At 42.0% G+C, this 13,822-nt stretch overlaps 1 protein-coding gene across 1 annotated transcript; it reads right to left on the reverse strand.

The window, feature by feature from the left end:
- Positions 1-1,459: 1,459 nt before the first annotated feature.
- Positions 1,460-12,958, reverse strand: LOC117889582 (probable ATP-dependent RNA helicase DHX34). The gene is made up of 7 exons (XM_034793988.1): positions 12,335-12,958; positions 11,738-12,274; positions 11,300-11,670; positions 11,036-11,233; positions 3,342-4,273; positions 3,048-3,280; positions 1,460-2,223 (listed from the first exon to the last, which is right to left on the reverse strand). The coding sequence occupies exons 1-7, from the start codon at positions 12,885-12,887 to the stop codon at positions 1,655-1,657; spliced, it is 3,393 nt and encodes a 1,130-aa protein (XP_034649879.1). The 5' UTR covers positions 12,888-12,958; the 3' UTR covers positions 1,460-1,654.
- Between the last annotated feature and the right edge of the window lie 864 nt (positions 12,959-13,822).

Consider the following 13,822-nt stretch of genomic DNA (forward strand, 5'->3'; position numbering starts at 1 on the left):
ATTTACATATTTATATTTTATTACGCTTGCTATAGACTTAGACCATGTAAGGAAAACTGCTCGGAAAAAAACCGAATAGGTTGGAAAAGGCTAATCTATGGTTCACTACATAAATATAAGGTTCCATAATAAGTTTAAGCTGGTCAAAATTATTCGGAAAGGCCACGGCTAAATTTTATAGGCCAAAAGGGCATTTAATATTAAAAAAAATTAGTCAAAATAACTTTAAAAATTCATAAAAACTAGAACCTACATTAAAATTTATCGGGAAAAGACGTTTTCCCAAAGAGTGGGTCTTACATTGAAAAAGTAACATTTTTATTAAAGATACCGACCTAGCCCATTTGTGAGCTCTGAGAAAATTAATTTGTCGAATAAGGTGTTTTGATGCTATATCATCTAAAATTCCCATTTGTATACCCGGTACTCGAAGCGTAAATAGCGTAAAATATATTGTATTTGTGCACAAAAGAATGTGTGTAACGCACAGAAGGAAACGTCTCCGACCCCATAAAGTATATATATTCTTTATCAGCATCAATAGCCGAGTCGATTGAGCCATGTCTGTCTGTCCGTCCATCCGTCTGTCCGTCTTGTTTGTCGGCTAGTTCTCAGAGACTATAAGAGCTAGAGCCACCACTTTGGCACCAGACTGCTGTATGCTCACACTTTAACCAGTGTATTTCAAAAATGAGCCCCGCTCCCTCAAAAGGGCAAAAACCTCCCAAACCTCCTACAATTTTAAAGATAACAGAAAAACGCCATTCCGTAGGGAATGACCATATCTATTAGATCACCAAATTTGGATCCGATTGGATCATTATTATAGCCACAATGAAGAAATTTATTTTCAGTGGCCAAACCCACCCCGTCCCGCAGCTTATAGCAGCACACTCTGCTTCGCGCAGTTTATGGCCTCTGCCCCTGACACGTCTCTGCCGCTGCCTCTTATATAAAATTTAGCCGTGGCCTTCCCGAATAATTTTGACTAGGCCTTGCTCTCCTGGGGCGGGGCATACAAAATGTTTTTGTTTTGTCAGGTATATATCCAGGCACCCAGGGCATATATTCGATAAGAAAAACCGGGACTTTGAAAAGATATTTGGAAAAAAAACTGGGATCTCCTTTGGCATTTTTGCCCTGTCCGATTATGCGTTGAGTCTCAAAACATTACTTTTTGGGTTTTTCGATTAAAACTAACTGTTCTCACTAAAAAGTATTACTTTTTGTTTATGATTTGGATAAATAATACTATAAAGTTGTATAAAAAGTAAAAAAACGGTTGGTTTAACGCATTTCTATATACTTTTTAAGCACATTCTTACAGAGCAAATTTTTGTCCGATTATGCGATGGAGCCACTGCATACTTTATGGGGTAGGAAACGCTTCCACAAATAAAATACACCCTATTTACTCTTCGAGTACCGGGTATAAATACGAGAACATTTTTTAAATTTTCGTTAACCTGTATATTTTGACTTTGGAACTTTTTCCCCATGCGGCAGAGGTTTAAATTCAGTTTTTTTAAACTACGAATCATATTGGCGTATAATTAAAATAATGTGGTTGTAGTTTTAGTTGTAGTTGTAATGTAGATGACGTCCAGGCTGACGAGTCAACCATAAACTAGCGTTATGCTTAAAAGCTGCGACATTATTTTTCGTATTTGACACACTGCCGTCTATGTCGTAAAATGTCGATTGGGAAAATAGGCAAATGGCGTTTGCAACTCCTACAAAAGTAGTGCCCAGCGTTAGACGCAATGTGAGCTGTGGATAACTGCTGTACCTGTACTGAGCCGGCAGGCTTAAGACGTCTCGGTACCTCCTCACACTGTAGACGATGCAACAGCTGTTTGAGCACATCAACATTTTGTAACCTAAAGTCACATTTTTGGCATTGCCAGGCTTGTTCCTGGAGGGCAGCTTGCATAGCCAGTGTCCACGGCTGGCCCGCCAGACAACCGTATACGACGTGTTCAGAGACGTTGATGCCGCCCTTTGACATGTTGGGACTAAGGGGATATTCGATGGCAAAGGGATTTTCCTTTAGCTCTTCAAGTAGTGTTTTTGGATATTGGTGTGTGTAAATCCTCTTGCGATCAGCTGGCAGCAGTCGACTCACGGCGTACGGCACATTCAGCCCCATGAAGTCGATAAGCTCGTGCCAAAGCGTGACGTTTTTTTCAGTAATAGCTGGAGCTGTGTCGCTTTTGTTGAGCTCTAAACGAGAAGGGACGTGTGAGACGCTTCTTACGCGTCACAACTTTTATACCCGGCACTCAGTAATACATCTGCACTTTAGCGTTTATTTATCAAATTTTAAATTTTTTTCTTTATCTGTCATCTACATCAACAACACTGCTCACGCCAACACGCTCCTTTAGCTCGCCACCCTCCCCTAGAGACACACTTTGCAGAGTCAGGGCAGAGTCGCGGCAGAGGCAGCGGCAGAGACGTGTCAGGGGCAGAGGCCATAAACTGCGCGAAGCAGAGTGTGCTGCTATAAGCTGCGGGACGGGGTGGGTTTGGCCACTGAAAATTATGAATTTCTTCATTGTGGCTATAATAATGATCCAATCGGATCCCAATTTGGTGATCTGATAGACATAGTCATTCCCTATGGAATGGCGTTTTTAGTTTTCTGCTATCTTGAAAATTGGGAGATTTGGGAGGTTTTCGCCCTTTTGCGGAGGCGGAAGGGGGAGTGGCTGTTTTTTTTAAATACACTTGTAACAGTGTAAGCACACAGAAGTATGGATGCAAAATTTGGTGGCTCTAGCTTTTATGGTCTCTGAGATCCAGGCGCTCAACAAGACGGACGGACAGACGGACAGACAGACATGGCTCAATCGACTCGGCTTGATGCTGATCAAGAATATATATACTTTATGGGGTCGGAGACGTTTCCTTCTGTGCGTTACATACATTCACTTTGTGCACAAATACAATATACCCTATTTACTCTTCGAGTACCGGGTATACAAAGTGTGGGTTAACGCGAAAATTTGAATACTACCAACTTCTTCCCTGAAAGGACCACGTACCATGAAGCTTGTTATATAGCAGCCTGCTCCAAAGGCGTCGAAGTTTGATTGCTCGACACAGCAGCTTCATTCCGCTGCCAGGAACAGGGAAATCCAGGCAGACCCACTCGTCGAAGACCATCTGTGTCAAGCCTTCGTTCGTATCGATCGCATAGCCAAATAGGAGAAGTGTTTGGGCCACTGGCAAACGAATGCAGTTCATCAGGTATGGCTTCGCAGTCTCAAGTAGTGACCTGTAAAAAACTGTTTATATAGTATTTATTTTTGAGCAATCGTAATTTCCATGTTAATTACTGATAGCACAGCAGTTGATGGCGCTCACTGAGAGGATGCTTGGGCGTGTAGTAGTCCGGCTTTGATATTAGGTCACTTTCGGCGAGCTTAAGGCAATCGTAGTACTTGGCGAAGTGGGAGTTCGGATGCAGAGAGAGGAATGGTTTCAGTCGGGTGTGAAAGAACTGTTTCCCCCCTCCCTTGCAGTAGTTGAACTCATCACCGATGGCCAGTTGGGGGTAGAAACCGCTTACCAGTAGCAGCTTCAGAAAAATCACGTCCTTGTTGCGGTCTAGACATGACGAGCGCTGAAGTAGGGCGAGCTGGCGGGCATCGTGACGCAAGCGAAAGTCCACGTCGCGCATGTCCTCGCAGCTCTCATCCAGCTCGTTGTACTGCCCTCCATGCTGCTCCATGCCCTTATGCTGATTCTTGAGTAGTTTGGGGTGTCGGGGCTGCTCAAAGCGCTGGCGCCGCTTGAGAGTCTTTAGTTGGCGAACTTCACCGTGCCGTCTGGCTCTTTCGGCACTAGTCAGCGGACCAGAAGTGCTGGGAGGAGCCATGCCACTGCCGTCCAAGATACGCTGAAATTGCTGGCGCAACTTGCTGACCTCATAGAAACGTTGCTCCTCAATGCCTAGACGATGGCACCATTTCCTGGTATTTTCCCGGGCTATTTTCAATTTCAGCCACTCACGGTAGGCACTCATCAGAGTGAAGAGATCTCCCTGCGAGGATTCCAGAGGCTGACGCTCCCGTTCGCAGCGCGGGTTCGTGTACGCACGACTGGTAAGCGGATTTTGCACGCTAAGCATGGCGGCAAGTGTCAACAGCTGATCCACCTCTGGGAACACGCAGCCCATTAGCAGCATTTTGCCAATGGATAGTTCCACTGGCAGGTTACTCAATGAGCTGCCTAATGGGGTGATCTTTTCCTCAACGCTAATGGCGCCCTATTGGATAGTGGATAGGCGCAAAAGAAATACATACATATGTAGTCATGTACTTATTATCGATTCGATATTGAGAACATGTATGTATGTACAGCTGTGTTCAATGAAATAGTAGTGCCGCACCTCACCACTTTCAAAACTATTTTTAAGACATTTTTAATCATCCAAATTAAACAAGTGATACCTTTTTAGAAAGCCTGGAATGTACACATTACGAACCAGAAGGAATTTTGGATTAATTGCATTTCATCTTCTTGATTTACATGACTTTACAAAAATACCCATGAAAACTGCTGTTCAATGAAATAGTAGTGAATTTTTTTGAAAATCGAAAAAAAAACCGAAACTTATACCTAAAATACCTATCTTTCATATTCTACATGTTTCTTGAGGTTTAATATTTAGTTTTTTAATAATTTTGATTTAGTTACTTCCTTACTCCCGCCTAGAAGGAATTAATAAGGTCCTGCCCAAGCTCCAATAGGATTTTAGCCAATCCTTTTTCAACCACTGGCTCTAACCTTACTCTGGATGCCGGAATTGCATTTATTATAATGCATTTGGCATTTCCCCATAAGATATTGATAACATTCAGATCCAGGGACTGATTTAAACATCGAAAAACGTCGATCTTTTCAGAAGAAACCCAATTTCCCCACTCAGTTGGCGAGCTTTCTTGAGTATTTAGGATCATTATCTTGTTGAAAGCTCCTTTTCAAAGGTTTTTTTCAACTGGAATATGAATGTTATGTATGAAAAAGCATGCTGGCCCACACAATTTTGTAAAATGCTCCAACTAGGAGGCTAGGAAGTACCACTTCATGTGGACTGGAGCTCATAAGGATCAGCCCAACATGCCCAATACCGTTTTTTTCAAGAATTTGAACACTAATCTGATGTCTGTGAACGCCAAACCTATTCTTTTTGTTATTTCTTACCATAATATACAACTTTACACTCATCAGTCAAAAGTATTTTTTTGTCTCTGCGACATAGCTCAGCCAAATGCGTTCTTGCAAACTTTAGCTGTATACCCCTATACTCTCAGAGACAAATGCGTAGCTTTCTGGGACTTCTTGCAATTAAATAATATGAAGTCATTCGTCAACGAGCTGTCATAAAACTTACAGTGTGATATAAAATTGTTTTCATAATTTTTGAGGATATTGAAGACCTTGACTTTGCCTTCGACCATCTTCGACCATCTACTAAAAGACAATTTTTTCGCATAAAAAATAATTTTTCAGGCTGCTTTTTTTAGTTTAAACTATTAAATATAACAGTAAAAGCACATTCAAATTAGTTTTGAATTCCATTATGCCTCCTGATTTTAGTTTTTAGTCTAATTCTAAAATCTCCCATTTTGGACCGTTCAATGATTACTTCTACGCTCCAAAAACAAAAGTACCTCTATATTCAAACATTTCTTTCATCAAAATATTCAATATATAAACTAAGCTTACTGATGGTAACTCTTTTGAATTGATTTAATTTGTTTTTTAATTTTTTTTAATACTTGCACCCAGCACTACTATTTTATTGAACAGCAGTTTTCATGGGTATTTTTCTAAATTAATGTAAAACAAGAAGATGGAATACAAATGGAATAAGATTTCATCGGGTTTATAATGCTTACGTTCCAATCTTTTCAAAAAGGTATAAATTGTTTAATTTGAAAGACTGGAAGGGTCTCAAAAATAGTTGTGAAAGTGATGGGGTGCGGCACTACTATTTCATTGAACACAACTGTATGTATGTACATAATTCGCCCTGGAAGTCATTCTCAGATTTATAGCATACTGTCGAAAGTGCTGGTCAGTATTTGCGAATGAAATTTTGAAAAACAATTGCATGTGCATAAATAAACTATATAAGGAGGTCTCGTCGGTGGCAGAGTTACTCGTTGCTTTTCCTAATTCTCAGTGTTCGTTTGCTTGTCGACGCAGAAGGTTGGTTGCGGACAACATTTTTTTTTTCACATTTTTTCAAAATGTTTATTTTTTTAAAGCAAAGACCACTATCATGTAGCAAACTATTAAAAATTAAATTATAAAACAATTATTATGTTTTTTCACATTGCCTTTAAATCAGGGCTCGGCACGGCCCTTTCCCTGGGGTGCGGAAAAATGCGCTGCTGCTGCGCGGCTGCTGCGCTGCCCTCACGTACACGCGTACTACAGTGATTCGTACCAATACCAATGTTCCGTTTTGCGTGCGTCTTCACACACAAACGCAAAAACGTCTCGTTAATTGTATGGGTGCCGAGCCCTGCTTTAAATGATGGAGTGTGCTGATTACTCCATTGTCGTTGCCCTCACACAGCGAGTGCCCTCAGCCCTCAGCGAGAGCCCTTTAACTCGCACTATTTCCTAATTTTTGCCGACGAGACCTCCTTATATAGTTTCTTTATGGCCGTGCCGAGCCATGCTCTATACCGAGCCCTAGGGCTCGGTTCCCAAACAATAAACGCGCCGTTTTTGAGTTTCTGTGTGAAGGCGCATGCATATCGGAACATTTCAAAGTATTGGTATTGGTACGATTCACTGTAATACGCGTGCACGTGAACGGCAGCGCCGCGGCAGAGCCTTGTCCTATGCACAATAAATATGGCCGAGCCGAGCCCTGCTTCATACTAATACTAACTATATAATCTTTCTTACATATGTAAATATTATTTACGTAAGAGTTACAAGTTTGATTCAAATCGAATCACATTAGTGTGCATGTGCACACATACATACATATGTAAGACTGATTGCAATGATCTGGCAAGAACTTTCCCATACAACTTTCGTTCCTGTATTTTTATAACCGGTACTCGAAGAATGGTCGGAGCAATGTGCGCAACGCACAGAAGGAAACGTTTCCGACCCTATATAGTATACATACATATGTATATACTTATGTATTTTTTGTCAGCATCAATACCCGAGTCGATATAGCTACATATAATATGTCTGTCGGTCCGTCTGTCCGTCCGTCTTGATGAGCACCTGCATAGTTGGGACTATAAAAGCTACAGCAACCAAATTTTGCATTCAGACTGCTGTGATATCACACTGTTACAAGTGTATTTCAAATCCGTCTTGTTGAGCGCCTGGATCTCAGAGACTATAAAAGCTAGAGCCACCAAATTGTGCATCCAGACTTCTGTATGTGCAGACTTCTTGTAACTCCTGTTACAAGTGTATTTCAAAGAGTACTAGGCGCTCATCAGGACGGACAGACGGACGGACAGACAGACATGGCTATATCGACTCGGCTACTGATGCTGATCAATAATATTTGAATATATATACTCTGTGGGGTCGGAAACGTTTCCTTCTCTGCGTTACATCACTAAGCAAACAACACATAGAGACTGCAAATCAAGTAAAAACTGGCTGCCTAATCAGTATAGTGGATCGGCTCCCATTGGCTTCGGCTCTTGGTGAGAGAGCCTTCGGCTGAGAGAATTTGGCGTTGGCTCTCTTGAACATCGAACCCAAAGCGACTCTCGCAAAAACAAAGTTTTGTTTCGTCTTCAAGTCTGCTTCGCAATTTCATGTGTGCGGTGACACATACATATGTACATACATACATGATGGCAATGCGTGTATCCATTCTCGACTTCAATTTTTAGCGTTTGAGACGTCTGGCATTTTTCTGTTTTTCTGAGATCACATACCCTTTTTTTCAAACTTGCGACTTTATGAAGCAGCTTGCCCCAAATAAAAATAAATTGATTTTGTGTATCCCCTCTATGCTCATATATTTCTTAAATACATTTAGGACGAAAGGGATAAACGGTTATAAACATCTAAAAATGTATACATATAACAACAATTGACTTGGCGTTGCAAATATTTTCCATTAGAGTATTCAGCGTACACTGTGTGAATAAACAGAGTTATAAGTGGAGTCATGGCAGCTGTGCCGAAAAAGAATTTATTTGTTTATCTTTTCAAGTCGCTTTCGCAGTCTCGTGTGTGTCTATCTATGTTTATTCATACAGTGTACGCTGAATACTCTAATGGAAAATATTTGCAACGCCAAGTCAATTGTTGTTATATGTATACATTTTTAGATGTTTATAACCGTTTATCCCTTTCGTCCTAAATGTATTTAAGAAATATATGAGCATAGAGGGGATACACAAAATCAATTTATTTTTATTTGGGGCAAGCTGCTTCATAAAGTCGCAAGTTTGAAAAAAAGGGTATGTGATCTCAGAAAAACAGAAAAATGCCAGACGTCTCAAACGCTAAAAATTGAAGTCGAGAATGGATACACGCATTGCCATCATGTATGTATGTACATATGTATGTGTCACCGCACACATGAAATTGCGAAGCAGACTTGAAGACGAAACAAAACTTTGTTTTTGCGAGAGTCACTTTGGGTTCGATGTTCAAGAGAGCCAACGCCAAATTCTCTCAGCCGAAGGCTCTCTCACCAAGAGCCGAAGCCAATGGGAGCCGATCCACTATACTGATTAGGCAGCCAGTTTTGACTTGATTTGCAGTCTCTATGTGTTGTTTGCTTAGTGGTTACATACATACAATATACCCTATTTACTCTTCGAGTACCGGGTCTAAAAATTGGTTTGATTCGAAGCGGGAAAATTGTGTTTGGTAGTGTTATTATTGACTGATTGTATTATGTGGTAAGAATTAAAGAAGAGAATATGTTTGGCGTTAGTGCCCAAATTCTTGAAAGACAGTATTGGTCATGTTGGGATAAGCCTTCTGAGCTCCAGCCTATGTAAAACGGGCCTTCCTAGCCTGGCGTTGGAGTATTTCACAAAATTGTGTGGGCCAGCGTATTTTTTCATATACTAAATTCATATTCCTTTCAAGAAGATAATTATCTGAAATACTCACTCGCCAGGAATCGGGTTTCATCCGAAAAGATCGGCGTTTTGCCATATCCAACTCAGTACCTGGATCTGAATGCCATCGAAATCTTATAGGAGAATGCCAAATGGATTATAATAACTGCAATTCCGGCAAGTCAAGTCAAGTGGTTCAAGAATTATTGGCTGAAATCCTATTGACGCTTGCATGGGACCTCATTGACACGGAAGTAAAGTCGTAAAGAAAACGAGAAGGGACGTGTGAGACGCTTCTTACGCGTCACACCTTTTATACCCGGCACTCAGTACTACATCTGTACCTTAGCGGAGGCAGTGGCCGCACACAGCAGAAGCAGAGTGTGAATGAGAAAATGTGAAAAAAACAAATATAAGCTGCGGGACGGGGTGGGTTTAGCCACGGCTGTGGCAGCGGCAGAGGAACGGCAGGGGAAGACGCCACACACTGCGCGAAGCAGAGTGTGAATGACAGAATGTGCAAAAAACAAATATAAGCTGCGGGACGGGGTGGGTTTTGCCACTGCAAATTAATTTCTTCATTGTGGCCATAATGCTCCAATCGGGTCCCAATTTGGTGATCTGATAGATATTGTCATTCCCTACGGAATGGTTATCTTGGAATAGTTTTCTTTTATCTTCAAAATTGTAGATTTGGGAGGGTTTTGCCCTTTTGCGGGGGCGGGGCTCATTTTTTAAATACACTTGTATCAGTGTGAGCATACAGAAGTCTGAATGCAAAATTTGGTGGCTCTAGCTTTTATAGTCTCTGAGATCCGGGCGCTCAACAAGACGGACGGACGGACGGACAGACGGACAGACAGGCATGGCTCTATCGACTTGGCTATTGATGCTGATCAAGAATATATATACTTTATGGGGTCGGAAACGTTTTATTCGAAGGGTCGAAGGCAAGATCAAGCTATACAATATCCTTAAAAGTTACAATTAAAAAACGAGAAGGGACGTGTGAGACGCTTCTTACGCGTCACAACTTTTATACCCGGCACTCAGTACAACATCTGTACATTAGCGGTTATTTGTCAAATATTTAATTTTTTCTTCATCTGTCACCTACATCTACAACACTTCTCACACCAACACGCTCCTTTAGCTCGCCTCCCTTCCCCAGACCCACACTGCAGACTCACGGCTTCAAAATTGTAGATTTCAGGGCAGGAGGCAAAACAGAGTGTGAATTTGCCCAAATATTGCGGGGGGGGGGTTCATTTTTGAAATTAATTTCTTTATTGTGGGTATAATAAACAGATCCCAATTTGTGAGCATCACACGGAAAGTTTATGGATCTTCAAAAAATTTGGTGCTTTCTTTAGCATTTTTATAGTGTCAGTGTGATGGATCCAAAAGGCGCTCAACTTTTATAGTGTCTGAGATCCAGGCGCTCAACAATACGGACGGACGGACGGACGGACGGACAGACGGACAGACAGACATGGCTCTATCGACTCGGCTTTTGATGATGATCAAGAATAAATATACTTTATGGGGTCGGAAACGTTTCCTTCTGTACGTTACATACAACCGTTATTCCCCACAAATACAATATACCCTATTTACTCTTCGAGTACCGGGTATAATGAAGCTCACTGATGGTGATATTTTTTATAAGATTTGATTTGTTTTTAAATTTTTTTGACTACTAGCACTACTATTTCATTGATCAGAAGATTTCATGGGTACTCGACTAAAGTCATGATAAAGAAGATGGAATGCAAATGTGATAATTGTGTTTCGGGTTTTAATGATTCCAGTCTGTTCAAAAAGGTATCACTTGTTTAATTCGAATGATCTAGAATGGAACTAGAATGGTCTCTAAGATAGTTGTGAAAGCGATGACGTGCGGCACTACTTACTATTTAATTGCACACAACTATAGCTATATGGATGCTTACTTGCTGCTTTAGTGATAGAATGGTATGTTCGATGAGCTCTGGCTCTGGAGGCTCAATGAAGGGGAAGGCCCTGACGTCGGGCAGTCCCATGGTTACCATTTGCAACAACATTGTGTCCAAAGGGACGCGGTAGATTTCTGGAGCAGGATACGGCTCGAACGCATCAAATTGCTGCTGTGAGTAGAGGCGAAAACAGAACTGAGGGAAGTAAGCAGACATGGTTAAGAGCTGGGACAAGTCCACTCGGTTAATAATTGAACTTACTCCTGGTCCTGTGCGACCTGCGCGACCTTTACGCTGTTCCGCCGATGATTTGGAAACCCAGAACTCCTTAAGGCGTTGTCCCTTACACGCTGCATCATAGCTCATCTCTTTGACCTTTCCCGAATCGACTACAAACCGCACACCGTCCACAGTAAGCGAAGTTTCGGAAATATTCGTGGATACTATGCACTTGCGCGAGCCTTCGGGTGCATAATCGAAAACCTTGTCTTGCTCGGTTAGTGCCAGTCCACTGTGAAGTGGCAGAACGATCCAGTGCCTTTGCTGGGTCGCGTACTCCTGGATGGCCTCGCAGATGGTGTCGATCTCGCTAACGCCGCTTACAAAGATGAGCACATCACCGCGCTCGGTGGCTAAAAGCGAACGCCGAAGGTCTCAAGAACGTACATATAATCGTTTAATTTGGTTGTCTGAGCTTACAGGGATATTGCTGGTCAATCAGGTTAAGAACTTGCACGAATGGAGCTGGGTCGATGCGCGTTCCCTGCGAACGATTAGACCTCGCCGTGGCTTGGCCGGCTTTTAACTCCATCGTTGGGGGGGGAATGTAGCGCAGTTTTATGGGAAACACCCGTCCCGGCACCTGCACCAACAGAGCCCCCTCCTCTTTAAAGTAACATTGGAACAGTTCCACATTGATGGTGGCCGACATAAGGATTAGTTTTATCTGTGGCTTGCTTCGCAGCAGACATTTGCTCACACCTAGCAGGAAGTCTCCAAAGAGATTCCGCTCGTGTATCTCGTCCAGAATGAGGACGTCATAGTCATCTAGATTAGAAGAAATCGCTAGTTGGCGAAGTAACAGACCTTCCGTGATGAACAGTATGTTCGTTTGCTTAGTTTTCCTTCGCTCGAACCGAATCTGGAATCCCACCTTACTGCCAAACTCTTCCAGCAGCTCCTGGGCCACTCGCTTCGACAGCGACACGCATGCCAAGCGTCGCGGTTGAGTACACACTGAAATGTAATAAAGAGGAATTAGCTCGGCTACTGAAGTGGTCACAAACACTAACTTACCTATGCTGCGATAACCAAAATCAAAGAGGAACTGCGGAACTTGTGTGGACTTTCCGCATCCCGTGTCGCCGGCGATAATGACCACACGGGACGAACCCATTGCCGCATGCAAATCAGCCTTGAATCGGGCAATCGGTAAATTTCTCTGAGCATGGCGCAGTTTTTTAATACGTTTAAACTTCTCTTTTTGTGTGAAGTCTAGGTAGATGACCAGTAGCTGCTGGAATTGCGATTGCACCTCGCTAATGTTATCTTGTTCTTTGTGTAAGGCACGCTCATTCAGATGAATAGCCAGGTGCTTGCTAATGTGATATGGCTGTGGTCTTACAAGCTCTAGCTCCGGCAACACTTGTGGAAGCACTGTCTGGCCCATACTGCGCAACATGCACTCATATTTCTTTACAAATTTCCAGAAGTCGGGCTCGTTCTCGACCAAATTTAGCTTTTCACGGCTTTTGACCTTTAGAATGCTATTAAGTTCAGCTTTTAGTTCTAAAAAACTAAAGTCCGCTAGATTGAGCAGACTGTTCGTTTTAACTGATTTCTTTGACATAACTGATTAAAACTCAGGTGAACATCGGTCGTCAGTAATATAAAAAAGTAACATGGGTTCGATGATGCTGCTGACAGAATCAGTGTGACCGCGAAATTATCGGTATAATATATATGGTCTAACCCTCAGAAAAACACCGAAATATATTTTTCCATTTTCAAAAAAATACGCTGATAATGTGTGTGCGTGTGTTTCTGTCGACAAACAATGGGCGCGTTCACCTGAACAACTGGACATTGTCCTGGTGAACGCACTTGATCAGCGTATTTGATACAAGAAATCATAGATCGGATTTTGAGAAATGGACCGTGAAAAAAGTACGATCCATTGAACTCGTTCCCGATCCAATGCTTTTGCCATATATCGATAGCTGATATATCGACAAGAGAACGCAGAAGAAGAAGATTGTAAGCAGAGACAAAAAAAATGAAAATATTCAATTTAATTTGACTAGGATCGTAGTGTACAATTCTATACTGGCGTCGGGGAACGGAGATGTGCGTGGGAGTATATTTAAAAAAAAGCAAACAAAAATAGGAACTGCTCCCTAGTTTCAGAGGCAATTGTTTTTACGACGTCGCGATGGTAAAGCATAGTACTCAGATCGAAAAAAAGGGGCCGCTAGAAAAATCAGGGATGATATTCGTATGGAACCGATAAGAAATTTTTGTGCGCACAAGTTACTTTCTAGCGGCTGTACGCCAGGCAGTACTCAGATCGACCAAAAAACAGGCCGAAATAATCTAGAAAGTCAGACGATAGTATTTTGTGGTATTGATAGTATTTGTGTGGTATTGATAGTATTTGTGTGGTATTCGTTGGTATGTGTTGGTACATAGCAACGAATACTATCGCTACCATAAAATACTATCGTCTGACTTTCTAGATTTGTTCGATCTGAGTCGATCTGTGTACTGCCTGGCGAACAGCCGCTA

This window comes from Drosophila subobscura, chromosome A (assembly GCF_008121235.1).
Source record: "Drosophila subobscura isolate 14011-0131.10 chromosome A, UCBerk_Dsub_1.0, whole genome shotgun sequence".
NCBI classification, from domain to species: Eukaryota; Metazoa; Arthropoda; class Insecta; order Diptera; family Drosophilidae; genus Drosophila; species Drosophila subobscura.

What these genes read in the sequence shown, in the direction of transcription:
- LOC117889582 (XM_034793988.1), bottom strand. Translation starts at nt 12,887, where the DNA reads ATGTCAAAGAAATCAGTTAAAACGAACAGTCTGCTCAATCTAGCGGAC. An exon ending in TTTTGGTTATCGCAGCATAG is followed by an intron (nt 12,275 to 12,334) that starts GTAAGTTAGTGT and finishes ATTACATTTCAG; the next exon opens with TGTGTACTCAACCGCGACGC. An exon ending in CATCAACTGCTGTGCTATCA is followed by an intron (nt 3,281 to 3,341) that starts GTAATTAACATG and finishes AGTTTTTTACAG; the next exon opens with GTCACTACTTGAGACTGCGA.